At 45.5% G+C, this 26052-nt stretch overlaps 2 protein-coding genes across 12 annotated transcripts; one reads left to right on the forward strand and one right to left on the reverse strand.

Moving 5' to 3' along the window:
- Positions 1–106: 106 nt before the first annotated feature.
- ATG13 (autophagy related 13) lies at positions 107–25856 on the reverse strand. 10 transcript variants are annotated; one of them, XM_090140917.1, is made up of 18 exons: positions 21835–22192; positions 16796–16877; positions 16185–16265; positions 15427–15546; positions 14949–14995; positions 14289–14429; positions 13810–13850; positions 13179–13275; positions 12731–12829; positions 11881–11971; positions 9472–9570; positions 7418–7528; positions 6617–6750; positions 5779–5863; positions 4981–5058; positions 4562–4678; positions 3979–4107; positions 108–3409 (listed from the first exon to the last, which is right to left on the reverse strand). In XM_090140917.1, exons 2-18 carry the CDS (start codon positions 16862–16864, stop codon positions 3332–3334), a joined length of 1617 nt encoding a protein of 538 aa, XP_089997043.1. In that variant the 5' UTR covers positions 16865–16877; positions 21835–22192; the 3' UTR covers positions 108–3331. The 10 variants fall into 10 exon arrangements, with proteins under 10 accessions (XP_089997047.1, XP_089997044.1, XP_089997043.1 ...); XM_090140915.1 differs by lacking the exon at positions 21835–22192 and adding an exon at positions 25748–25856 and having other exon boundaries at positions 109–3409; positions 5746–5863; XM_090140916.1 differs by having other exon boundaries at positions 109–3409; positions 5746–5863; positions 7418–7501.
- On the forward strand, positions 20555–25714 carry HARBI1 (harbinger transposase derived 1). 2 transcript variants are annotated; one of them, XM_031593233.2, is made up of 3 exons: positions 20555–21584; positions 22499–23226; positions 24800–25714. In XM_031593233.2, exons 2-3 carry the CDS (start codon positions 22557–22559, stop codon positions 25174–25176), a joined length of 1047 nt encoding a protein of 348 aa, XP_031449093.1. In that variant the 5' UTR covers positions 20555–21584; positions 22499–22556; the 3' UTR covers positions 25177–25714. The 2 variants fall into 2 exon arrangements, with proteins under 2 accessions (XP_031449093.1, XP_089997055.1); XM_090140929.1 differs by lacking the exon at positions 20555–21584 and adding an exon at positions 22325–22341.
- Positions 25857–26052: the final 196 nt, after the last annotated feature.

Consider the following 26052-nt stretch of genomic DNA (forward strand, 5'->3'; position numbering starts at 1 on the left):
ACACTGTCACTTTTTTTTCCTGCATCTTTGTCTTTATAAAAACCAGACATCCTTTATGCTGCAGCTTGAATCAGCACTGCCTATATTTATGCATCCATTTTTACCATCTTATTGTTTCTCCTTTGAAGGGAAGATGTCAGCACCTTACATGGCATCGCGTTATCTGGGGTTAACTTTAAGCAATGCTATACACACCCTGGCTGACTACTCTAATGGTAACACAGTGGTGCACTGCACCTGCTACCCCTGGCAGAGGCAGGCAGCTCTGCCCATCTAGTTTCCTGGAAGAGAAAGTCTGAGGGGTTGGGACCATCCCAAACCTGTCAGCAGATGTGGAGGAAAGCACGTGATGGAGCAGTGTTGCTGTCCATTGCTTACATAAAAGTTTTATTGGAAATTCTTTGAATACTTGAAATACAGTGGAGACTATTTCCAAAACAATACAATTTAGGAGCCTTTTCCTTCACCCAAAATATCTGTAAAGCAGCAGCTATACACATGCTGTCCTTAGCACAGACTTGAGCAGACATCTGCTAAAATAAGCAGCCCCCATAGTACAATCTGTAGTAGGCTACAGCAGCAGCTAGATCTTTCCTGAAGCTGAGCATTTACACAGTGGTCAGAGAAGTCAGAGCCTAGATGCAGCAACTATGTGTTGAAGCTGAGGAATGTCCAGAAAAGAGGCACATAACTCAGCCCTATAGAATCTCTTTATTGCTATGGTCATCCAACTCAACACCAGCAGCTTATATAGGCTAATTTCCAGCCTTCCATAGAAAAGAACTGCCACACTGAAGTTCTGCTCTACGAGATGCGGGAGCTGTAACAACACATGAGCACAATTATTTGGCTTGGGGGACCTTCTGGGCAGGATCAGCAAAAAGGGCATGCTTTCTGCCAACTCCAGCTACAGCTTTTCAGTGTGCCTAGAGGCCAGCAGGAGCGCTGGCTAGATAAGAGTTCAACCTATTCTAGTCATCTTCTCTGAATACAGTGCAAACCAGCACTTTACCCCATCTCTGCTGCTTGGCAGCTCGGATCATACAGTTTTCCCATGCACTGGCTGTAAGCTAAGGGAAAGGTGACAGCTCTCAGAGGGGCGGTTGCTACATCCTACAGGGCAACAGAGACCAACCTGTGAGCAGAGATGAGAGCTGGGTGACACTCTCAGTCCTGTTTCTGCACCCTTATGATACCCCTTCCACCTGTAAAGCAAGGTGGCTCTGGCTATGTGCACACAAGCATTTATTAAACCCCATGTAACTTAAATCATTCTGTGAGCCATTTAGAAACTTCTTAAAAATGTCTGTGCATCTTGTTTTGCAAGGAGTAAGCAGTGTCTGTGTGAGGCTTCAGAAAAGCTGGATTGGGTGAGTTATCTGGCTATGTTCTGGTGGGTGCTTCTTCAACACAGCTATAACCTGCAGCTTTAGAGCTCACCTGTCCTCTCATGGAGCACACCTCTTAACCAGAAAGCTGCTAAAGTTCAAGCACTGCGTTGCTGTGACCTTACAATAAGCTCTACTCTGAACTTGGTTCCTTGCTCTACCAGTGGGCACCGAATTAGTGTTCTACAGAGGAAATGAGCTTCCCCATTCATCTGCTAATCATCTCTTTCAATTGAGAATGCAGCACAGTTGAAGAAGCTGCCATGTTGCACAGTCTTGAAGGCTGGTTACTTAACTACTCTAGGGAAGTGAAGATGGTTCCTCGGTAGAGGGAACAACACTTTTGTAGGAAGGGGAAGAAAAGGTGTATGGGACAGTAAGGGGCCTTGCAGTTGCTCATTCTAGTTACACGTGGGAGGAGGAAAACGAACCACAAGAAGACCAACCTTCTCTAAGTTTCTGCTTAGTGTCAGCGTTTCTCCTCCTGTCCTTGTATCAGACAAAAGACATACAACAGCCTAATCAACCACAGAGTGCTGCCAATCAGTCACACTGCTAATAGCCAGCTCATTACAAAAATAAAATTTCAGCTCATCGAAAGCCAGCTGATTAAAAAGTACCATAAGCTCCCAAAAATGTGCTTCTTTAAAGAAGCTGCCTTCTGAACGGCTGAAGAACACTGCAAATTCATCCATACCTATCAGAACACAGCTTTTAAGTCCCTGCCAACTCCACTACACTGATGTGTGCGTTTCATTCTATCAGTGGGCCCTGACTGGATGAAATGGAAACACAGTCCCCAGAACAGAATATTATATTAGAATAATCAAGTCTGTCTTATAAAATAAATATCTTGAATATTTTCCTGCAAAAGGGGACTGGACAGGGTTCCGTGGCACACATGCTGTCTGCAGTGATCCAGGCAGAATGACCTACACAACTACATGAAAACAACATATTTTAAATATAGGTTTCTTTAAAAGCAATAAATATTTCTCAATTCTTAAGATCATCTATTAACCATAAAGCAGGAGAGTTTGCATGGGTTAGAGGAAAGTATCTCAGACTAAGACTCCTAATTACATAACCCTAAAGAAATAGGATTCCTAATATTTACAGTTACATTTCAAAAGCAGAGACTACGAATTCAGCATCACAGCTGCTACGTGCAGGCTTGCCAACACAGTCAAAACTGGTAAACTCAACATAGCTGAGTGTCAGTACACTCAGGAAGGAAATGTGGAAAAGCACTTCTGTAGTTTCTCTCCTGCCTATCAGCGAGTCTTTACAGAAGGTGTCACATAACGACTGTGTAGAGACTCAGTTCCTTAGAAGCAGAAAAACAAAGGTAACTTGTATTACACAGGTCCCAAAGCCGATGTCTCTCCCTGTGCTCCAGGCACTCACACTGAAGTCAGGCTAAAATGGCCCATTCTGTGGAATGGATGTCCTGGACATAGAGCTGCTGATCTGCTGAACTCACAGACCTTAGAAATGACCCAAAGCTTTCTATGCTCTAACAGGATCAAAGACTGTAGGAAAAAAATGCCTGTTAGCAAGAAGCTGTGTTGAGGGAACTCACGCCATAGGATCTTTGGAGGAAGAAGATGGCAATTTTTCACAAAGCCCCTCCACACAGAACAGACTGAAGAGAAAATGAGTTTCATACATTGGAGTTTGACTTCCTGTGTACCTACTGGTCATAAATTCAAGACTGAATGCGAACAGGAAGAGCAGTCCAGAACTATGCAGTAGAGCAGCTGAGGAAAACCAGCAGATGAGCTGTACCTGCTGTTGAAAGAGCAATCAAAGAAAGCTCACTTGATGGAAGGAAATAGTCAAAGCAAGACAAAAGGCAGAGCAGGGGTGACAGATATTTGTTGACATCATTCTCCAGGATGCTCCGAGGAGAAGAACTGCTGCAGCAAAACTGGAAAATCGCTTCACTGCAAGGTTTCTACAAAGGCATCAAACTCTTTGACGTTTTTCTCATGGACTGCCAGCTTCTCTGGTAATGAGTCCTGGAGGGGCAAAGAGAGGTGCAGATCAGAACTCATTCACAGCAGATAGAGACTGCATTTAAAGCGTCCTTGTAAGGCAAGAATTCCTTTTCTAAGCAACCAACCCCTCTCCACCACTCTGGGCTCCCTTCCCACACGCACAAAACCAAGAGTCCTCTGACAGGATCTAACAAAGGACCCTGAGAAAGGCACTCTGACCAGAGCGTGTGTTCCGCAGAAGAATAAGTGCACTGGGGCCTGGCCTTGTGCAGATCCACCAGGATTTTACTTGTGTGCAGAATGCAAGATCAGGCCTAGTTTGTCACTAAGCCTTACAGACCAGAAATGGGATCAGTTTTGAGGGAATAGTTTTGGGAGTTTGAATGACAACTACAGCAAGCACATGGTAGCAGCTTTCAGCTTGAAGATAAACAAAAAAGTTTCAGAGGCTCAGATGTACTATAAACAAATCTGCATTTGTCTGAAATATATTAGTGAGGGACCCCCCTTAGTCAGATTCTTTTAAACTAGGAATAGGGAGAGTACTATAATGTGTGATTCCCACAAACAGAACTTGTATGGTTCCATACCAAATCCTCTGCCATGGACTGAGCTCCTATGTCAATGGAGAGGCTGCTGAGTTGAGGGGGGTTCTGAAACTCACGGTAAAATGTCCCCAGGTCCATTGGAAGAATATCATCTTTTGAAAATGCTGGTTTCTAGAATCAGAAACACGACCATCAGCTCTCATTCAGAGACCTTTGCTTCTCTTTTGTCATAATCTCAGATAAAGTCACTACTTGCTACCAGTAAATATCTTGGTATTACAATTGCTGTTGTAATAGTGCAGATTAAATAACTGAACAGCTCCAGCTAAAGCTTGGCCAAACAAGGCCAAGATTTGTGGTTGCCTGAACACTTAGGAGCATTTTTGTGAAATCTGGTTCCTTTAAGCATTAGAGAGGACAAATAGCCCAGGTGTTGGTAGGAACTGGATTACTTAATTGGTAGCTGCTGGTATTAGTGCCCTCTGTGGTTTGGGGATTGCTGGAAGTCTGAATCATGGGTCTTTTCCATCCCATGAAAACAACTTTTATGTCATTTGCTATTGTACCAGTACCCAGAGCCCACCCAAGATGCAGGTGTTATGTGAGAACTGATCAGGGCACTTACAAAATCAATCATAACAAAGTCATCGTGGGTGTTCCCTGCGCTGCTGCCACTGGAGCCCTCTGAGTGTAAGCTGCCTTGTAGAGGAGATTCAGTTTCTGGGGAATCAGGAGGATTGACCTGCCCAAGAAATTGAAGATGGTGAGTAGTGATGTTATTTATGAATTCATTTGTCTGCATGTTTTTATGCTGTGTGGGCAGTTAGGAGGCTGGACGATAAGCACATGCTGCAGTAGCACACACATGTTGTTTGCATACCAGGAGAGCCCAAGGCTCAACACAGGAGACCCCAGTTCCTGGGTTTCAAGCAGCTAGTTCTTTCCTCAAAATAGACACTAAAGTGTACTCAAGAAAGGGAATAGCATGGGTATTGCATGAGGGATGCTGAGAAGGCACAGGTTATTCCTTGGGAAGGGGCTTACCATGGGGTCGTTATCTTCCAGCTCAACATTCTTGGGAGCAAACATAGCAAAAGGAATGTCTAAGTTGGCCATGGTCACCTGAGGAGATTCAGCAAACAAAATTTCACTAAGAGACTCTGCTTACCCAGCACACCAAAGGCTACTGAAAGTCTCTGTCAGGTCTACTAAAAATTGCCCAAGATCACATCATCAGTTTGGCAGGATGCTGACAACCTCATTTAAAAAGATATAAAATAGGTTGTACTCAGTTGATCGAATACAGACACACGCTCCATATACAACACCTTATACAAGACAGGCAAGAGTTAACACACTGCTACACATTCAAACAAACCCCCTTTGCCCATCCAAAGGGCCTAGGAGAGGACTTAAAAACATAGTTAAAGCAGCTGTAGCAACTGGACATATTTCTAAGCTGCCCTAGCTAAGCTTCCTTAATGCTTACTTACGTGCAATGAACTGGCCTACTGCACATCCTTTCAAGGAAAGGAGGCTTGCTGCCAGCTTTGTGGGATCGTTGTGGAGTATGAAGTCTTCCATACCCAGACTGGGTGTTGGCAAAGTGGGACAAATTCAGCAGCTTTCACATCCCAAAAGGATTTTATGAAAAGTATGCCTCTGACAAAACCACAGGCAAATGCTGCAGGCAGAAATATGCACCCTCAGTCTCCTGGACTGCCCTGGCATCGGGGTGCTTTGTTTCCTCTTTGTATGAACAGGCAGGAGAGGCAGCATATGCTTGCAAGAAAGCTGTCTGCTAGTTACCTGGTTAATAGGTTTGTTGACAAAAGCTCCCACCTTCCGGATAAAGATGGTCTCCAAAAGGTCATGTGGGGAGCCACACTTCCCTTCACTGCTGTTTGATACTGTTTCCGTGTCCTCGCTGGGAAAGGAAGACAAACTAGTGACTCACTGCATAACCAATACAGGCAAACAATATGCTCTGAAAGGCTCCTTCATTTTTCTGGGTTTACTCCCAATATTAAAAAGGAGAAAAACAGAAATCGTTTTCCTTGTACCACACCTTTCTCCTCAGTTAGAAGCAGAAAAGGGGAGTGGGATGCTTGTGGAATCTGATTTTTGCTTAAATCTGGAACAAAATTACTTAGTTGAACAAAAAGGTGCTGCTGACTGAAATAGCCTTTTCTTTTTTTTGGAGGGGGACTTAACTCCAGAATGTGTATGTTCAGAGCTGTTCCTGTTCATCACCATTATTTTTTCAGTAATACAATCACCACAAGGATCTTCAGGAGGCGAGGTCAAGAAGCAGAATATTATCATTCACTCTGGCTACAGAGGTAGCAGTCTAATGCATCACAACAGCCAGAGCCAGGATTGTTAGTTCACTAAATGGCTCTTAGTTATTTCTCTGGCCTGTTTGCTTTCCTATGACAGGTATTTGGAACTTTAAAATAATCAAAGAAAAAGGCTGACACTTCTGGTAAGAGGAATATTTTCATAATGTACCCAGGAAAGTGCTAGGAGAGCCCCGGTCAGACAAAACTGTCTGCTGTTTCAGGGGGAGGAAAAACAACAGTTGTGCTAAAACCAATAGTTAAAAAGGGGAAAACGATATTATCTTAACATGATTCCAAATGGGTTAGCACTAGTGGAGGGTCATTGAAAGCCAACCTACCTACTAGAAGGAGTAGCTGCTGAGTAGTGCACTCCATCTAATGGGGTGCATGTCCTCTCTTGGTCAGCTTGAGTGCCATGTGCTGGCTGGCTAGGAACTGGGGGAACTCCCCCCTCTTTGCCTGGACAGATCAACTGAGATGGAAAAGAATGATTAAGTTAGACAATTCCAAAGTAGGTTGGCAACACAGCGCAGTACAGAGCAGATTCCCTTATACTGGGACTAAGTCATGGTTTTTGGCATATGACTGGGCTCTCACACCCATGAGGCAGCAGGTGATATCAAGCAGGTGACCATCTGAGTACAAGCTCTTTCTCGTTCCCTTCCTACTCCTCTCCATTTCAGGCCTGTCTTACAGAGAAGAATTGTCCTACGCAACAACAGAACTTATTTTTTCTGATAAATGGATGCAAATATGCCAGTGTGGTCTGTCAGCATGTCCTGCATCTAGGTTACGGAGCTGTGCTTGGAGAGCTACAAATGGCAGCAGCCAAGGCTTGAAATCAGTGGCACATCAGTGCAGGCAAATAGGTTGGATTTGGTTTTACAAATGGGTTTGACATTTTTTAGCTGTTTCTCTACGTGACCCCTACCCTACCCCAGCACAGTCAAAGATGGTGAGGTGCCAATTCTTAGCTTCTGTGCAACTTGTGCTTTCCTTGTACTTAGCCTAGATTCTTTTCGTTCCTGACAGACAAGATACTAATGCATGCACTAGTTTCAAGGCCTCCCTTAAGTGTAGAGGTGACACAAGAGGGTTGCAGTACCAGCTATGCTTGTTCTTCTGCCCTCTACAAGTACCTGGTGAGGGTGTGCAGCATTCAAGCCACCAGCAAAGAGTACAGGATACCCCATGTCAGCTGATCCAACTCCCAGGGCAGCAGGCTGATAGGAAAGACGAGAGCTGGAAAGCTAAGAAAGAAAAGAAGAAGAAAAAAAAAAAGGGCAAGGGGAGAGGAGAGAGGAAGAGAAGGAGAATGTCCCACAGTCTGAATAATCATCAGTCACTGAAGAAGGAACAGGAGAAGTCAGAGGCACAGCACAGTGTTTCAGGCTGGCAGAAGAATGCTAGATTTTCATTAGTCCCTCATGAAACTTCTTATTTTAAAAAGTTAATATTGTAGGGGTAAATTTGGGCTTTCTCATGACTGGTTTCCTAACATACAAGAGGCTGAGAGGTATGGCTGATCTCTGACATCCAGTCACAGGGAAGCTCTGCTCAACAGGCTTGTTTTGCATACTTACAAAGCTAACATTTCAGTGTTTTATACCAGTTAGCTTCTGCCAAAGAATACAATGCCCCATAAATGTGCTAGATGAAGAGAGAACTGGGAAGCTAACTCTTCTGAGACTGCTTTAGGAATGAAGTGTTGCAAGCAGTGAAACTCTGGAGGAGAAGTTCCTTATACAGTTAGATTTCCCTAAGTAGAAATCTAACCACGTTAAATAACTTTCTCCTGCTTTGGCTGTCTTGGCCTCAAGAGGAACACTTCTCAGGGCTCTGCATGTGATACCCTAGCAGTGCCAATGCCGATGTAATTTGCAGGAAACTGAGTGGTGAGCAGAACTTTTATTCACATGAGGCTAATTAAGCTGAACAGAGCAATCTCTTTTTAAAGAAAAGCAGGTACAATATTATTATTTTTGTTCTAGAAATGTCCAGACAACTTGACTTCTTCTGAAAAACTCATGTTGCTTTGGAGATTTTACACTCATCTTCCCTTAGGAATTCCTTAAGGAATTCTAGGGAGTGTTGTTCAGATACTAAAGTGGTACCTAAACGTTCTTTCCTATAAGGTACTTCTCTGTCCATTGTTGTGAGACACTTGCACAAACGTGAGGAACATGACTTTAGACAGACATGTAAGGTGTAAACAAAGAAAAGTAAACTCAGGTCTTTATAAGGTGTTACTTGAAACCTGGAAGATGGGTGGAAGTGAATTTGTTTTATTTTTTCTCCTTCAAATTAACAGCATCTCTGTTCTAATCCAGTAATCCAGGAAGAGTTCTAATTAATGACTGCAAATTCTAGGGCTACTGACTGTTAAGAGAAAATGCTCAGTGCTCTGCCCTTGCCTCCCTTGTCTTTGACTAACAATTAATCCTTGCAGCTGCTGTTGTTTATTAAAGGGTGTTTGTCCTGTCTTTGGGAGACCTTCAGCTGCAAAGGCATTAAAGCAGCTGAGTCTCATTTAAATCCATACAAGAGAAACACCCAAGAAGATGTGCTTCCTAACAAAGGTAGATAACGTTCATTGAAGTTGGGAGGACCTCCAGCATCAGTGGGACCAAAATTTGTATTTCTATTATGTTAGATATTTCTTCTTTTAGAGTAGAAAATCAATTTGCCTTTATGACTTTTGTTTCCTCTGTCCCTTTGCTCTTTCTGTCAGACTACACACAGCCCTTCTTAGCCAACAACAGGCTGTGCTCTTCACTGCATCCTTATGTTATTGCTGTAGGGAGGACTCCTACCTCAGAGGTGGGAAATGCTAGCTCCTTCTCGACCTGACCAGCCTGAAAATTATGCTGTGCCTTTTTTTCTTGTTTAAACTCATTCTAGTGAAGTCCTTTTAAAACCCTGCTCAAAGTTTCTCCTGTATCCTCTGAGTTTTACAGGCTGCTTTATGCAGATCTGCTGTTCAGCACAAAGACTGCAGGTGGATTTTATATCTAGAGCACACTGGTTTTGCAAACTGGTACATTTTCCAACAACATACCTGCCCCATTTTGGGTTGACCAGCCTTTCCCATGCACAACAAACATTCTGTTTTGTCAAATGTGTACTTTCCTGTATTCGTTCAGTCATGCCAGTACTTTCTGGCCACGTATAACACGTTCTATTGGAAACTCACTTGATGTGAAAAGGCCAGCCCCATCACTGGGACCTTCAAGGTGTCCGTCACCACAGGAGGAGGGGTCTGAAAATGTGCCTTTGTGACAGTAAAAACACACTGTGCACAAACACAGACGCACAGAGGAAACAAAGAAAAGAAAGAATGAGAGAAGGGGAGAGAGAAAGAGAGAAAAGGACTTCAGAGAAGAACTATAAAGAGTTGGATGAACTGAATGCTAGCGAAGAATGTTTGGCTGCAGCAGCCATGTCTATACATAGAGCAGAATATTTCAATGCTGCCAGGAACATGTTCATTTTATAAAGAATTGACTGCTTTCTGGTCTCAGGAAACTATTCTACACAGGTAATATTTAAGACTCCAGTGAACGCTGACAGAAAGTAACTGCCAGATAGCTGTTCCACAGCTAATAGAACTGTTACCAGCCAATCAGCAATGACAAGGCCAAGTAGTTACCAAAAAAAAAAAAAAGGTAAAAACAATTTTACTTTTGGAATGTAGAAATAACACTGAATTTAATTACTTTCCACCTGTCTGAACACACTCCTAGTCTTCCAGCATTTAGCAGGGCAGCAGATTGTATTTCTGCATGTCTGTGCTGCAGCCTTAGACTAAGGAGGGACCAGACTAAGCGGAGATTCAAATATTGATGAGAAGAGAGAGCTCCTTCACCAGAACTGACACCAGAAGAAAATGCTGTCTTAGTGCTAATGCAAAAAAGGTAACCCAACTCTGGTTCAGTCACATACCTTATACCAGTTATTCTCTTACTCGCATGGTTTTATGAAAGCATTTCAGGGTACTACCTGAGGCCAGATTTTACTCCACATTTGTGATACTTCAGAAACACATAATGGATGTGCTATACAAGTGATGGGGAGAAGTTTTCACACAGACCAGGCCTCATTTCTAGTTGGAAGGCAGGCAGAACTGTCTATATGCTGTCTATACCACAGTTTCCTGTGTTCTCCTAAGCGTTAATTTGTAAGCAAAAAGATGAGAAAGAAACCAATCTGTCAAACAGCCAATTTTAACTGTTGTAAAGAAGACTGGCAGTTGTTTATAAATAAGCAAACAGAAGCTATGAGCCATGTAAAAAGCAAGAATGTAGGCTCATGATGTGAATCCTCAAGGTTCATCTGGTTTCATAAAGCTTTTTCCCTTCAGTGACAGTAAAACTTCACGTTCCCTGGAGAAATGCCAGCTTCATTGTACTTACAAACATTCATACTGTTATTTAATACTGTCACAAGCAAGACAGTGGAAATTTCCTCATGAACCCTACTGCATTTAACCTGCTTTGTGAACAGGCAGAATACAACTCAGCCACAAACACACATCCTGAATCCCAGAACAGGAAAATCTTTATTCTGTCAGACTTACCGTGGGTGCCTGCTGATCAGTTCAACATTGCCTAATGCCCTGTCACTCAAAAGCCAGGTGGTAAAAAAATGCTTCCTAAGAAAGGCTCGTTTCTGGCTCGTTCATTCAGTAGAACACGTTCTATTAAACCAAGCATACTAATTCCTCTGAAGCAGAAGAAAGTCCCACAGCATATTCTTTCAGTTTGGAGTGACATTCCAATTATACTTCTGTGTTTTACATTCAGAGGAAGAGATTTACAGAGTCTTTAGATTGTCTTTAAAATGCAGTACAGCCATCTGCTTGGCTGAACAGCAAAGAACATTCCTGAATATTTAAAGCTATAGGTGAACAACAAATGCCCAGTCCTTCAAAGTACATCACTGTGGAGTCAGATACATACGGACAGTAGAAAAGGGAGAAATGTGAGTTGCTGTTCTGCACGGTTCACAAGGCATTTGTTTTATGTATATTTTAAGACTGAAACTTAAATAACAGTGGCATGGGTAGGTAGAAGTACAGAGAATTAACGTAATTCCTTGGTTCAATATAACAATCCATTTCTTTGCTGATACTTATTTCTGCTCCTCCAACTAGTTCTAGATGGTCCAACTAATAACGCTATTGTCTCTTTCCTGCTTTTCCATTCTGCAGCCTGAAAATATGACTCTGCCACAAACATTTTCCTGATATTTCAGTATTTCTTTCTCAGTGTCAGCCTGTTACCTCTACTTATGCTGCCTGACACTGATCTCTTGAGTTCTTCTTTTTGCAGTATCAGTACATGCATGTATCTAGTACACTGCTGTTGTCTTCCACTGTATCTCTGTTCTTTCAGTAATTCAGTCTTTCTAATCCTCTACCATCTTGTTGAAATCAGTATCTAATGAAGTTTTACCCAGAGTACAAGCATCTGAATAAGAAGCTTACACATTTTAATTACTGTCAGGAGGTTGCATGTTTGCACAGTAGTTGATGTAGAAGTACACACACTACACTATCATTGATGATTCTGCCTAGGAATAAAAAGAGCTTGTTTTCTCCTACCTGAGATGGAGGAGAGGTGGAGAATGATGTAGTACACACTTCTTGGGAATCTTCTACTGAGGGGTACACTGCACCATTGTCCTCACCAGCTCTAAAGCAGCAAGAAAACAAAAACGTTCAAACTGGAAATATTCCACATAACAAACAAATAGCAAAACACGCTGGGACAAATGCTGCAAGGAGGCTGAGAGTATTTGGGTGGAGCTGAAAGGAGAATTCTGAAGGGCTCTCATAATCTACTTGGCAGAACTGAGGAAAAGAGGGCATGGACATGTTATTTTGCTGAGGATTATCCTAAGGGCTTCTCTTCTACCCCCAGATAGAAGCTTCCCTCTATGATTTTTATTTGTTTATTTATTATACCAAAGAAAGATTTTCTTACACCAGCCAATGCTACTAGCTTTGGTGTTTACAGAACCATTGTCAAACAATACCACTGGTCCCAGTTTGAGTGCCCTCACATGAACTTCGGAGATGACAAATCTCACATCTACAAAGAGAAATTCACCTTTAATCTTTCCCTATTGGATACATCTGGAGCTGCATGCCTCTGGGTAGTTCAGCAGCAAGATTAAGTGCTACCCTTTTAAACTCACAAGAGACAGTCAAGATTTAACCTCTTTTGTGTCCAAATGCTTCTGTAAAGAATTTGGCAATATCCCAGGGCTTGCTGCACTCAGTACTCTAGACACAAAGAGAAATGTTGCCTTTCCTTATACGCTTGACTAAATCAGCATGATAGACCCTAATCCTCCAGTCTCCCTTCCCATGCAGTCAGTGGAAAAGGCACTGTGTTTGGGCATAATGATGCCTTCACCATGGCCCATGACTTCTCTCAGTGTTTCCTCACCTGTAATTGCAGGGATGCATGGGCGAAGAGCTGGGATAGGGGCGGTCCACAAAGTGATCAATGATAATCCCCATGATAGGAGGGGTCCTCTCAAACTGCCTGCAAGGCAACAAGCAATGGTGTTATTGTAAGGCTGCTTTTACTCTTTACTATATCCCAGTTCATGTTATCCTCAAAGAGCCCTAGTGTCTGCTAATGGGACCAGAGTATCTTTACAATGCAGCTCTGCAACTCCAAGCATGCATTACCAATTTGGAGTTCCAGCATCTGACTCAGGGCAACCCAAATACTCCATTTGCTGCAAGACTTAAGCAATAGAGAATGTTCTTCATTAAGGAGAATTTCAGCAAGAAAGGATAAGCAGAAGGGAAAGATATAGGGGCTCACAGTGTGAAGGGTTTAATAGTACATTACTGTGAAAGTTTCTGGCATTATCTCATTTTCTCACCTGGTTGACATGAAAGCAAGGTTGATTCTGTAGGCACAAGACAAAGTGATGGTGCCCACTGGGGTACCCACTGTCCCCACACGAACTGTTTGAAAACCTATAAAGTTAAAAAATGATTATCAGTTCTACTGAGTACATAGAACCTGATTATTTATTTTCATTCCTGTTTCATTCTCTGGTCTTATTTCTGTAGTGCTTCCATTTTCCCTTGCAATCTGAGCTCCAAATATGCACGTAGAGTCTGTAACAAAGTAGCACTAGGTTGCCTTGGTGGGATGCTTTATCTACAAACTCCTGATGTTACTTCCCATCTTGGTTTGAAAGACTATTCTGAAGTACTTCTTGAGCTGGAGTAGATCACTGTCTCCTCTGTCTCCACTGGTCCTGCTCCTTATAAATGTACCTCCATATTCTTATTTCAATTTTGGGTCAAACTGGCAAATCACTCTAGATTTTGCCAAAGCACCACATTACACCTGTCACTTTATGATACAACTCTTCGCTGAACCACATACAAATATTGCATAAACCTCAGGTTTTCTTCTGTTTGTGGTACTCAAGAATAGTAACAAATAGCTCACCAGTACGGAAAATAGTTCTACTCTAGTTTCTGTGTATTGCCTGACCATACCTTCTCCCAAGCCGCTCAGTTGCACTTCACCAAAATATATCCTGCAGGAAAAGAAGAAAAGCTATTAGGTCCAGTGGGGACATAATGCTGTACATATCCACGTTCCCTATTTAATTTTATAAGCTGAACAGTTGGAAGCACGTTTCCTTTTTGGGGAAAAAAACCCATAAATAGTGGCTAGAATGGCCACATCAACCTTCTAGTTATTTCATAGGAAGACATGCCACATAAAAAGGAAGAGAAAAAGGTAGCCAAGTCTAACAAAGAATATTTCTTTAAGTATTCAACAGCTCAGAATGAGGTTATAAGGTAATAAATGCACAGTCCAAAGTTCTCTGTCACCTTTCAGTAGTAGACAGATCCAAATCATTTGAATTTATTGTCACTAATTTCTTTTTACCATATTTACAGCTGCCCTATGCAGTTCTAGAGTTGCTGCTTATTCTATTCCGGATGTGGAATTTCACATTCTACTTTACCTGTACAATATCACATATTCATGGCCTTGCTTCCTTGAGAGTCTGTAGGCTGGAGTTACCCTGGTTATAGCAAGCAAAGACTTCAGTAGTAGAGACAGTCTATTGTATACTGTGTATGAGACTTTGATTTCTTTGTCACACCTACAGAATGCAAATGAGAAAGTTAGTCATCTGTTCCTACTAAGAAAGTAAATTTTTAATCAAAATGAGTCTGGGTGAATTCTTTTACGTCAGTTTTATTGCCAAAATGACAAAATAAGATCCCACTGTTCAGCTGAGAGCCCTGCTTCAGTTTAGTCACCTGTTGTAGATGTACTTGCTGAAAAATGCCATGCAGCTCTGTACTTGGCAGTAACATCTTCACAGTATTTAACACTTTAAGAATTACTGAGCAGATGAGCTCTTCTGTCTGGGGGGGTGGGGAGTATACTAATTGCAATGAAAGAATTAAGAAGGAACAAATTTATTATTTTCATTTCTGGACACTAATATTAAACAGTTTAACAGCTGCACTAGATTAAAAGAAAATTCCGTATGAAGTGTTACAAGCCACACAGCCAATTATGTGCTCATTCATCAACATGGATTGAGTACTGCTCAGTTTCAACAGCCAAAACAAACAAATAGCAAACAAAAAGGTGGTGTGAAGAATGCACTTACTTCTCATTCATTTCTAAACACCAAATTTCTAGCTCCATGGAATCCCCCTGGACCAGAGAAAGATGGCAAACAAAGACTCATTTCAGTACACAAACCTTTTCATTAACAAACATCTCATTAATAATCAGCACTAACCATTCTTCTCAGTTTCCCCCCTTTCTTACAGTGCAACCATAGAAAAAAATGTGTTGCACCCCTCACTACAAAACTTGATCACCTGAGGGAATATCTTCTCAAGAATCTCATGGTTTAACAAATTAAGTTTTGCTGTTTCATCATCTATGTGTTTGGCCCCAAGATTTGCAGTGAATTGTTTCTAGCAAACAATACACTTCATTACCACATTGCCTAACTTCATATTTGAAGATGCTTTCACATTTTCTTGAGCTAAAGGGTATGAACTCTGCAAAGTGAGCTGGGATTGAAGTAAAAAGTAATAACAATAAAAAATCAGCATCTGTTTTAACTATGTCCTCACCTCTGAGGTTTTAAGAGAAATCTCCACGCACATAGACCGTCCAACAGCAGGTAGCTGTCCTGCCAAGGCTTTCTTTGCTTCATGAGTAACCTCTGGTATATCTTTGATGGCCAAATTAAACTGCAGAATGAAAGAGAAGGTTCAATTTTTGCATTTCTTTGAAAAACTGCCTAATAGTACACTGCAACAAATTCATGGGCCCATATATGATGTATTAGGTCTGTGTTCATTGAAATACTTATGAAATAGAGAATTCCCAGATTGGCTGAGGCTTTTTATATTTGGAAATATTTCACTGACTGCTAATACAAATGTTCTTCTTTATCCTGCCATAAAAATCGTGTTCCCTCTCTCTCACTTGCATCATATGTTCACCCACAGAGTGGGGCCTTGAGTCTCTCCAGTTTTAATAAAGCCCATTACTATACAGACTTGAATTGCAGAGTTGCAAACTTGTGACAGAAAGGAACTCATCACCCCATCTCCAGCAAATCTTGGCAGAGTGCCTCAGTGAGCTGGCAGGGGCTGCTGAAAGCTATCGTTTATCTCTCCTCTAATCAGCCCTTCAAAAGTCCTGAGTGACATGCTGCGTGTCAACAAGAAAAAAAAAGGCCAGTCAACATAATCAAACCTAGTAGCTATTATATGAATAGTTATCATGGGCTGCACAACGCTGCAAGAACTGTATTGTGTTCTCAATGCTGAAAATAAACAACAAATGAGAATTTATGGAGCTGCTTTACAAAACATGGCTTTACCCAGTCAGAGCCTGTTGGGGAGGACGACGATCGGGTACAGATTTTCTCTCCAAGTCGGGCCTGGACAATTACTTGTACCGTCTGAAACAGAAAGGACACGATTCACACTGGGCTCAGGAGATCAGCAGAGCCCTCAGCTCAGAAGCTAACAGACAAATCCCAAGTGAAAAATAAAAGGGATCACCAGAATGCAGGAAAGCAGTTTCCTATGCTAATTCTCAGGTATAATCGAATTATTATATATAACAGGTAAACATATGTCAGATAGAAAATGTTCTGTATGTTAAAAATCCATTGTAGATTGCCTACAATCATCTAACAAGACCAAACAAGTAAAATATAGGTACCAAGGCAGGCCAAATGTTATAGTTATATATCAGCATAATTCAAAAGAACATTCTGGTATTATTGGTTCTGATTGCAATATAAAAATTTAGATAGGCTGAAAAGGAAGTTTAGAGCCAGCAGAAGTTAACACCTAAATGTGGGATTGTTAGGTGCGTTGATGGGCTCCCAGCATTGACAGAGGTGTGATATACCTCAAATTGATCCTATGGCTTTTTCCTTAAACAAGAAAAAAAGAAAAATTTACATGCAGGAGTAAAAATTACCTTCAGAGCAAAAAATTTGATGAACTTGTCCAGGTCCTTCCTGTCCTGCGAACTGAGATCAGTGTCCATTGCATATGGCAATCTGAAATATAGTACAGGCATAAGAATGAAGTTTTCCTTCAGCTTTCTGCTTGGATTTTAAGATTTCAAAAACATTTTGTCATTAGAAGCCACCTCAAGAGAAATAATAAGCACCAAAAACCTCGTCCTGTCAAAATCCTAACAAGAGCTTTGAGGGGCATATGTGATGTTTAATCTCACGTGAATAATATATCTTGTCAATGCAAAAGATACTGAGAAAGAAGTAACAAAGGGAGGTCACAATTAGAGTACAATTTCTCTAATTTTGCTAGCTTAATTTAAAAAAAAACAAACCAAAACACTCCACAGCACACTGGGGTCTGTACCAAGCCATCCATCAGACACACCAGTAGGGCTTCAGATATAATATATTCTCAGTTAACTGCATATGACAAAGCCAAGACAAATTGTTTTCCTGGGTAAATGTGGCAGTAAATCTGTATGGCTGCAAATCCACCTACAACCAACTGAAAATATGTATTTTTGCCTGTGGAAGAACCACAATTCTACATGTGCTTCTCTCAAAAGCTTCTGATGACAAATACTCAACCTCCCTCAGTTATACTGGCTTGCTTGTCAAAGGACTAGGAAAGGTTTTAGCAGCACTATGGAGCTTGCATAGTGCCAGAAGCTGGCAGGCCAAGCTACTAATCAGATTTCTGCCACATCACATCACGTGGTCTGGGAGAAACGATAATTTTCTTTCAGTTTCTTCACATGTAGGTTAATAATCACTTAGAAACCACGGGGAGGACTGCCTTAATGAGCAGTTTTAATCAATGCTTTTTACTCATAAGCCTTCAAGTATTAATTCATTCTTAACTCCCGCTGCCGGTTTTGTTCGGAGACGGTTAATCACCCCAAAGCAGCTCGTCAGACATCACATGAATGGAGCGTGCAGCCCCTCACAGCAGTGCTGCAGTTCTCAGCAAGCAGGAGCACTCAGTGCTCAGCCTTCACGCAGGGGTGGAACTGCAGCCCTGAGGGGGGTCAGTCATCCCAGACATCCACAGAACATCAGACGATCATTTATGACTCTGCACATCCACAGCTTCTGTTCAAAACAGCCCAGTCAACAGAAGTAAAAGTCTCTTTTAAGTCATGCTGCTACATAAGAGTACTGCAACTTCCAGAGCATCTTCTAGAGTGCTGCTTTCTGAATGACTCTAAAAAGAAAGCTGGATACCTACACTAGAAAGTTCCACAGCTACATTCATACTGCACCTCCCATACTCTACTGCTTTAATTACAAGTCATGGTTTGATGTGAAATCCAACAACACAAGCTGTAGATGTACTATCAGATTTTCCTTTGGGTATTTTAACCTCCTCAGAACGTTTCCTGTGCTTAACATCCACCAGCCAGAGACTGCATGTTTCTCAGTTGCAGGAGGGATGCAAAAGGGAGCTGGTTCTTGGAGATGTTTCATGATGCACCACTCTAATGTAGAAAAAATAAGCTTTTTGTATAGACCCTTCCCATTACAAAAGAAAAAAAGAGTGAGCTGTAGTTATTCTTTTGTCTTAACTGAGCAAAGCTCTGTGAGGGAGGAGGAACCAAGATCCACAACAAAACTTGGATCACATGGCCAACAAAATACTGCATTAAAAAAGTGCATCTTTTTCTCGGCAAAGGGAATACTGAAATTAACATCTGAGAGCAAACAAATTAGCTTTTAATGAGAAAAGAAGAGAGAGAGCATTTATTTATAATCCCTGGAGAAAGCTACAAGAAAGTGCTATATCCTTATGGTGCAGAAGAGCTGTCAAATATAGCACCTACGTTTTCTTCGTGGGACTGGAAAAAAAATCTGGATATTGACTTGCAAGATATTAGAAAACTACTGAAAGATGTACGGCTCTCTTGTCTGTTAAGAAAGGAAATGAAGCATCAACACAGTTCTCTGTGCACTGTAATGAATCAGTTTTAACAGTATTGTACCCAAATAACTGCAGAGGGGAGAAAAGTAGCCCTGAGACATACCTCAGATGCAGGGTTCAGAAGATAAGAGCTTTACAGTTCTGCCCTGCTCCACCTGAATCACGATTCCTTCTGCAAGATCCCAAGCTTTCTATAACATCCACAAAACATTTGGAGGCTCATACCCTCACCTCAAGCTCCCAATGCCATAACAGCTGACTCACTAGAGCCTAAAGCACAGAAGCAAGCATTGGGCAGGATTTCATGTCAGGGAGCTGTAATTTCAGGGACAATGATCACCTTGGAACTCAGCCCCTGGCACACCCAAGACCTGGCATTGGGCAGAAAGCACCTCCTCATTTTTGCAGGGATCCTCTGATGGTTATGTGTGACCTGCTGGGGCTTAGGACAGCGCTCACCTTTGGGATCACTCTTGGAAGAATCAGAACTAAAACCACAGCAAACATTTTATTTACAAAAATGCCTTGGTTACCTCAAGTTAGCTGCCACAACCTGACCTGAATGTGAAGGAAACTTGTTAAACTTGTTTTGACCAAACTCATCCACCTCTTCAGTCTGTAGGCTGTGATGCCAGCAGGGTCCTTATTAAGTGCCAGTCACTCAAGCAATGCTCCACTTTGGGGGAACGTGATCGAATTTTACGTGGAATAACAAGCAGAAGGAAGTGACCTTTAGTCTCGTTCAGAAATGCACAGATGACTGGTTCCCCCTCAACCAAAGAATTCCTTAACCAAACAGAAACCGTGCTACTTGAACACTGCACACAGGCTGCTCGCAGGTAAACCAAGCATCACGGCCACACAGCTTTTGGCTTTCTTGCTGCCCTTCTGCAGCGTCCACTCCATGCCCTATTTATTCATGCCTTTGTCTCTACTTTCCTCTAAACAGAAAAGTCTGAGAAAAACATTCAAAGGACAAATGCTACACGTGGCCTTTTTAGCTAAAGCCTCTCTCTTTCTTACAATGCTGTGAGGCAGTGAAGAATATGAGCCTTACCCAGCAGTCAGATATCTAAGCATTGTGCCTTACACACTCCATTGATAGTTGCAGTCTCCTTCACCAAGGAGAAGGGCACGTGAACATGAGGTGATGGCACCTCATCTGCATGATGCAACAGCCTGCAAGAGCTGTCCCCTTCAGCCCCGAGAAGGACAGCTCCCAGCATGCTGTGCCCACTGCCAGCAGCCAGCTGCATGCAGGCGCTTGTAGCCGTGCCACGGAACAGGTGCACAGCGGTGCTTGTGAGCACCTGCATTACCGTACAGCTTTCATGTCTGGGAATTCAGTGTGTATGAGTGTTTGACACACAAATGAGAAAGGAGCTGAAACACTTGACACACAGTGAGCATTACCATTAATGCTGGGAAAAGCATATACAGGCTGCTTCCATTACGTCTCTCCACTGAGATTTCACTCTGCATCATGGCTGCTACAACTTTAACTCATAATTCTCTCTATTTATCAACGCTAAATAGCTGTTCAAGGTTTCTGTCTCACAGTGCCACACTGACATTGAAAAGAGCATGGGGCAGTGACAGCCTTGACCATGTCTAAGGTGGGCTGCTCTCAGCCCAGTTCTCATTTTCCCATTGTGTGACCATGCCCCTGCACTGGGTTTCCTGCTCCCACTGTTTTTTTCAGCACTATTTTGTAAACACAGGACCCAAATCCAACATCTGAGTGTGTCCTGTGTGAAGCTCCAGAAAATCCTTGTTGAATGATTCAAGTAAAATGAACAGGAAAGTTTTAGGAGATTTTAATAGAGTGTCTGATAAATAGGGTTGGCTGCCAAGGGAGCTTTCCTAGAAGATCTCCTTCAATGATCAAGAAGTGCCAGTGCAAGCAGGTATTTTCAGCACATTAATAAGCAACTATAAAAAGCTCACGATGGAGACATCAGCTCCAAGGCCAGGCCTGTGAGTCAAGCTCTACACAGATTGAAAGTTAATCTCCACTGCAGTTACTGAAAGTTAATCTCCATTTCCCCTTCTTAGCAGGTTTGCTGAAAACCCAGGGAGAAAGGAGGGAGGGAGAAGGGAACAGTGCTAACTTAAGGTGTGCCACACTCGTTCCTGAAAGTCAGGAGTTAAAAAAAACGTAGACAAGCAGATTCTAGGAGGAAAATTGATTCATATGATACAAACATTCCGATGAAATCAAAGGCTCTGTAGTTCTCTGTATGGTTAAGTTTTGAGTACTGAAGACTCATTTTTTTCCTGCTTATCAGAACTTTGTAGCTGATAAATGACTTCCCAGTTTAGGAAGTGCCTTACTAAAGCCAGCCCTGTCACCTCTGCCTGCTTAGAAACAAAACGGAGTAATTCCTGTTGACCGGCAGTTACATTTTGTACTTCCCTGAGCTGCACAGATGTGCCAGCACAAAGATCTGTCCTGGCACTGCGTGTCAGGCCGAAGTGCATGGGCTGGAACACAGTGTGCGGCTGCACGTCCCGTACCACAGCACCATCGTCACGTCTCAGCTCGGTGTGCACACACGGTCGGGAAAGTTGGGCTGATGTAACCCCAGAGAAATCCAGGGGACCCTGCCTGATCTTCCCGGACTTCCGGCTGCGTGCAATGCCTTATCCCGTGTGCCATGCCTTATCCCGAGTGCACCGCCTCATCCCTCTTCGCAAAACAGGGCGGTTTCCCCACCTCGCATCGCTCCTGCGATCATCTGGATTTGCCCCAGACTTCGTTTGCGTGGCCAACCGCAGCTCAGCGGCAGCAGTCCCTCTTCAGACAGCGGCGAAGGATGCGGCCGCCCGTAAGCCCCTCCGCCCCCGAAACACCGCACGGGAAACGGGCAGCGCCGAGGGCGCAGCGGGCGGAGGGAGCCGGGCCGCCCGCAGGCCGCTCTCGTCGTCCCCGGGCAGCCGCAGGCCGCACGCACCGCCAGGCCCGGCCGGGCCCGGCCGGGCCCGGCCCGCCGCCGCCCCCGCCCCCGCCGCGGAGATCCCCGAAGCCGGAGCGCGGCGGCCCCCCCCGCCTCCCGCCCCTCCGCCCCGGGCCGGTACCTGCGCGGGGGCGGCAGTGCTGGCGGCGGGGCGGCTCATCCCGCGCCCAGGCCCGGCTGCCCGCCCCGCGGGGCCCCGCTCCCCCGCCGCGCTCGGCGTCCCCTCAGCGCCCCGCGGCCGCCTCCCGCTCGGTCCCGGCGCTCGGGCCGCCCCGCCTCACAGCCGCGGCCCGCGCCGCGCTGCCGTCGTCACCATCGCGGCCGCTGTTTGTTTTCATCCGCTGCGGGCGGAGAGAGGGAGGGACGGACGGACGGAGGAAGGGAGGGAGGAGGCGCCTGAGCGTCCGCCGCCGCACTTTCCACGCGCGGCCCTCGGCGGCCCGGCCCCGCGGGAGGCGGGAGGCGCGGCAGGGAGCGGCGGGCGGCGCGCCGCCCCGATCGCGGGAGGCCGCGGCGCGGCGAATCTGCGGGGCGGGATCCGCTGCTCAGCGCCGGGCGGCGGCGGCGCCTCCGGGCCGGGCCCTGCGCGGGCTCGGGCCTCCCGGCGGCTGGGAGCCGCCCCAGGCCGGTAAGGGGTGGGATCTTCTCGGGGTTCCCGGGGCTCCTAGACAGCCAGGAATAAAAAGAGTCGCCGCGTAACCCGAATAAAAGGAAAATGGGGACGGAGTGCGCAAGGCTGGTCGTTAAAAGCTGTGCTGAGCCTCCCTCCCGTTTGCCTCGTGCAGGTGCTGGCGCTGGGACGGGCGGCGCGACGCGGCCCCCGGGAGCCCTCGGCCCGCCGGCATGGCCGTGCCCATCGCCGTGCTGGACTGCGACCTCCTGCTGTACGGCCGCGGGCACCGCACGCTGGACCGCTTCAAGCTGGAGGACGTCACGGATGAGTATCTGGTGTCCACATACGGCTTCCCCCGGCAGTTCATCTGCTACCTGGTGGACCTGCTGGGAGCCAGCCTGTCCCGCCCCACGCAGCGCTCCCGAGCCATCAGCCCCGAGACCCAGGTACTGGCCGCCTTGGGCTTCTACACCTCCGGCTCCTTCCAGACGCGCATGGGGGACGCTATTGGCATCAGCCAAGCCTCCATGAGCCGCTGCGTTGCCAACGTCACCGAAGCGCTGGTGGAAAGAGCTCCCCGGTTCATTCGCTTTCCTGAGGACGAAGCGGCGGTGCGGAGCCTGAAGGACGACTTCTACGCGCTGGCGGGCATGCCGGGTGTGCTGGGCGTGGTGGATTGCACCCACGTGGCGATCAAAGCGCCCAACGCCGAGGACCTGTCCTACGTGAATCGGAAGGGCCTCCACTCCCTCAACTGCCTGATGGTGTGCGATGCCAGGGGGGCCCTGCTGAGCGCTGAGACGCACTGGCCCGGCAGCATGCCCGACTGCACTGTGCTGCAGCAAGCAGCCCTTACCAGCCAGTTTGAAACCGAGCTGCACAAGGATGGCTGGCTGCTGGGTAAGTCAATTCTTCATCATTGCTCTCTGTTGGCTCCTCTCGGAGTGCAGAGGCCTCTTGGCACTGGTGGTAAGCTTACTTACCACCATTCCCTTCTTGTAAATTCCTTGAGGCTTGAGATTCAGTTTGGACTATCTTCTTGGAAATCCATAACAGTAACTTCCAATCTGTTTTATTTACTCTGATTATTCATTTCATTCATTCGTATTTCAGTATCCAACACCTACCTAAGCAGAATTATGCAATTGTAAATTCATAGAAACATAGAACGGTTTAGAGAGAGAAACTTAAAGCTGATCCGGTTCCAACCCCCTGCCATGGGCAGTGTTGCCACCCACCACATGAGGCTGCCCAGGGCCCCATCCAGCCCGGCCTTGAATGCCTTCAGGAATGGGACATCCACAACTTCTCTGGGCAGACTGTTCCAGCACCTCACCACCCTCTGAGTAAAACATTTCTTCCTAACATCTAACCTAAATCTCTCCTCTTTTCGTTTTAAAGCCATTCCTCCTTGTCTTATCAGTCACACCATATAAAAAGTCTCTCTCCCTCCTTAAAAAGATACTTTCAAGCACTGGAAGGCTATAGTGAGGTCTCCCCGGAATCTTCTCCAGGCTAAACAAGCCCAGCTCCCTCAGCCTTTCTCCATAGGAAAGGTGCTCGAGCCCTCCAATCATCTTCATGGCCCTCTTCTGGTCTCCAACAGCTCTGCATCCTTCCCTGTGCTGAAAGCCCCAGTCTTGGACTCAGTGCTCCAGATGGGGCCTCACTAGAGCCAAGTAGAGGGGAACAATCACCTTCCTCTCCCTGCTGGCTACCCCTCTGTTGATGCAGACCAGGATACAGTTGGCTTTCTGGGCTGCAAGAGCACACAGCTGGCTCGTGTCCAGCTTTTTGTCCATCAGGACACTCAAGTCCTTCTCGGCAGGGCTGCTTTCAATGAGCTCTTTTCCCAGCCTGTACACATATCTGGCATTGCCACGGCCCACCAAGCACTTAGCCATGTTAAACCTCGTTAGGTTTTCATGTGCCCACTTTTCAAGCCTGTCCTGGTCCCCTTGAATAGTGTCCCTTCCACCTGTTGTGTCAATGGCACCACTCAGCTTGGTGTCATCAACAAACCTGCTGCAGGTGCAGTTGATCCTACTGTCTATGTGATTGATAAAGATGTTGAAGAGCACTGGTCCCAAGACCTGGGGGGACACCACTTGTGACTGGACATAGACGCATTAACAATAACCCTCTGGCTATGACCATTCAGCCAATTTTTTATCCACCACCAAATCTATGGTCCTAGTCCAGTTGTACTTTCATTGTATTATGTGTTAAAGAGATTCTCTGACAGCTATGTCACATTCTTCCAAGACTTCCCTTTGTAAACCAGAATAGCTTTATTTTTTTATTTGTCACATTTGTAAACCAGAGTTTTTGGTGCTCCTTCACATTTTCTATTTTAGCCAGAGAAATATGTTATTCTGTCAAAGAATAAAGAAAGAAAACCGGGGGCAAAGATCTGAAACTGATGGTGAGCTGTAGGTCTGTAACCTGTGCATGTTCCTTTCCCTGCCAATAGGTGACAGCTCCTTTTTTCTCCGCACCTGGCTGATGACCCCCCTGCACATCCCTGAGACACCTGCGGAATACCGCTACAACATGGCGCACTCTGCCACACACAACATCATTGAGCGGACATTCAGAACCATCCGATCACGATTCCGCTGCCTGGACGGCTCCAAAGGCACCCTGCAGTACTCACCCGAGAAATCCAGCCACATCATTCTGGCCTGCTGCGTGCTTCACAACATCTCCCTGCAGCACGGGCTGGACGTGTGGTCTGCCCCTGCCGCGGGGCACGTGGAAACGGCAGAGGAGGAGTATGAGCAAATGGAGTCAATGGACTCTGAAGCCTGTCGTATTCGTCAGGAGCTGCTGCTCACTCATTTTAGCTAGCGCTGTGGCAGCAGGAAGGCTTCTCGCTGTTCCTTTGAGAAGATACAGAGACCAGCATGCCTCCTCCTCTTAAGTCGGTCAAGACTAAGGGATGTGAGACGAGGAGAAATTCTATTCGTTTCAGGGGGCATCCAGAACTTCTCTTCATCTCCTCGTAGGTGCCATTAACTGCTGAATCGCTGCTGTTGTGACTCTCATAGACACCCCTTCCTCCTAATTTAGAGGACGATGGCTGTGATGTGAGATTGGTGGAGAAACGTGGAAATCTGTGGTGATAACTATGATAAATCTGTAAGCCTCGCACTGTTTTACAAAGCAACAGTTCTGTGCCACTTTGTAACCCAAACCACTTACAGTTGATTTTTGAACGGCATTTCACACGCATTAAACCTCCCTGTGGGACCATGTCTGAGTTCATAAGTGCAGAGGCGCACGGAGATTTCTCTCTGGTTTGCAGGTATAAATTCCTGCTAAACGCCAGCCTGCAGCCGTGCCCACCTCGGGGCCCAGCGGTTCCTCCGAACGCTGTGGTGCCGGCAGGCGCTGGGACTGCAGCGGCATTGCTACGTACCTGGAGGGGCAGGAGGGGATGGGCGTTCCTTCCTTCCGGACGGGCTGGGGGAGGCGTTAAGCGCTGGCTGGCGGTGACTTAGCTGCGCGAAGGGCGAGGCGCGGGGCGCGCTTCTGAGGGCGGGATGCGGGCGAAGGCGCGCGGCCGCGGCCCCAGCATCCCGCCCGGAGAGGGGCGCGCGGCCACGGCCGCGGGGCCCCGTCGAGGGCGGCCCCTCTCGCCCCGTCCCGCCCCGCCTCTCCGCCGCCCCCTGGCGGCCGCGGGGAGGGCCCCGTTGGAGGAGCTCGGCGCTCGGTCGGCGCTGC

Source organism: Phasianus colchicus, chromosome 5 (assembly GCF_987193195.1).
Source record: "Phasianus colchicus chromosome 5, bPhaCol1.hap1.1, whole genome shotgun sequence".
NCBI lineage: Eukaryota > Metazoa > Chordata > Aves > Galliformes > Phasianidae > Phasianus > Phasianus colchicus.

Coding starts and splice junctions, on each gene's coding strand:
- ATG13 (XM_090140915.1), bottom strand. CDS start 16,864: ATGGACACTGATCTCAGTTCGCAGGACAGGAAGGACCTGGACAAGTTC. Junction 16,266..16,795: donor TCAAATTTTTTGCTCTGAAG/GTAATTTTTACT, acceptor TTTCTGTTTCAG/ACGGTACAAGTAATTGTCCA. Junction 3,410..3,978: donor AGTCCATGGCAGAGGATTTG/GTATGGAACCAT, acceptor TTGCCCCTCCAG/GACTCATTACCAGAGAAGCT.
- HARBI1 (XM_031593233.2), top strand. CDS start 22,557: ATGGCCGTGCCCATCGCCGTGCTGGACTGCGACCTCCTGCTGTACGGC. Junction 23,227..24,799: donor CAAGGATGGCTGGCTGCTGG/GTAAGTCAATTC, acceptor CCCTGCCAATAG/GTGACAGCTCCTTTTTTCTC.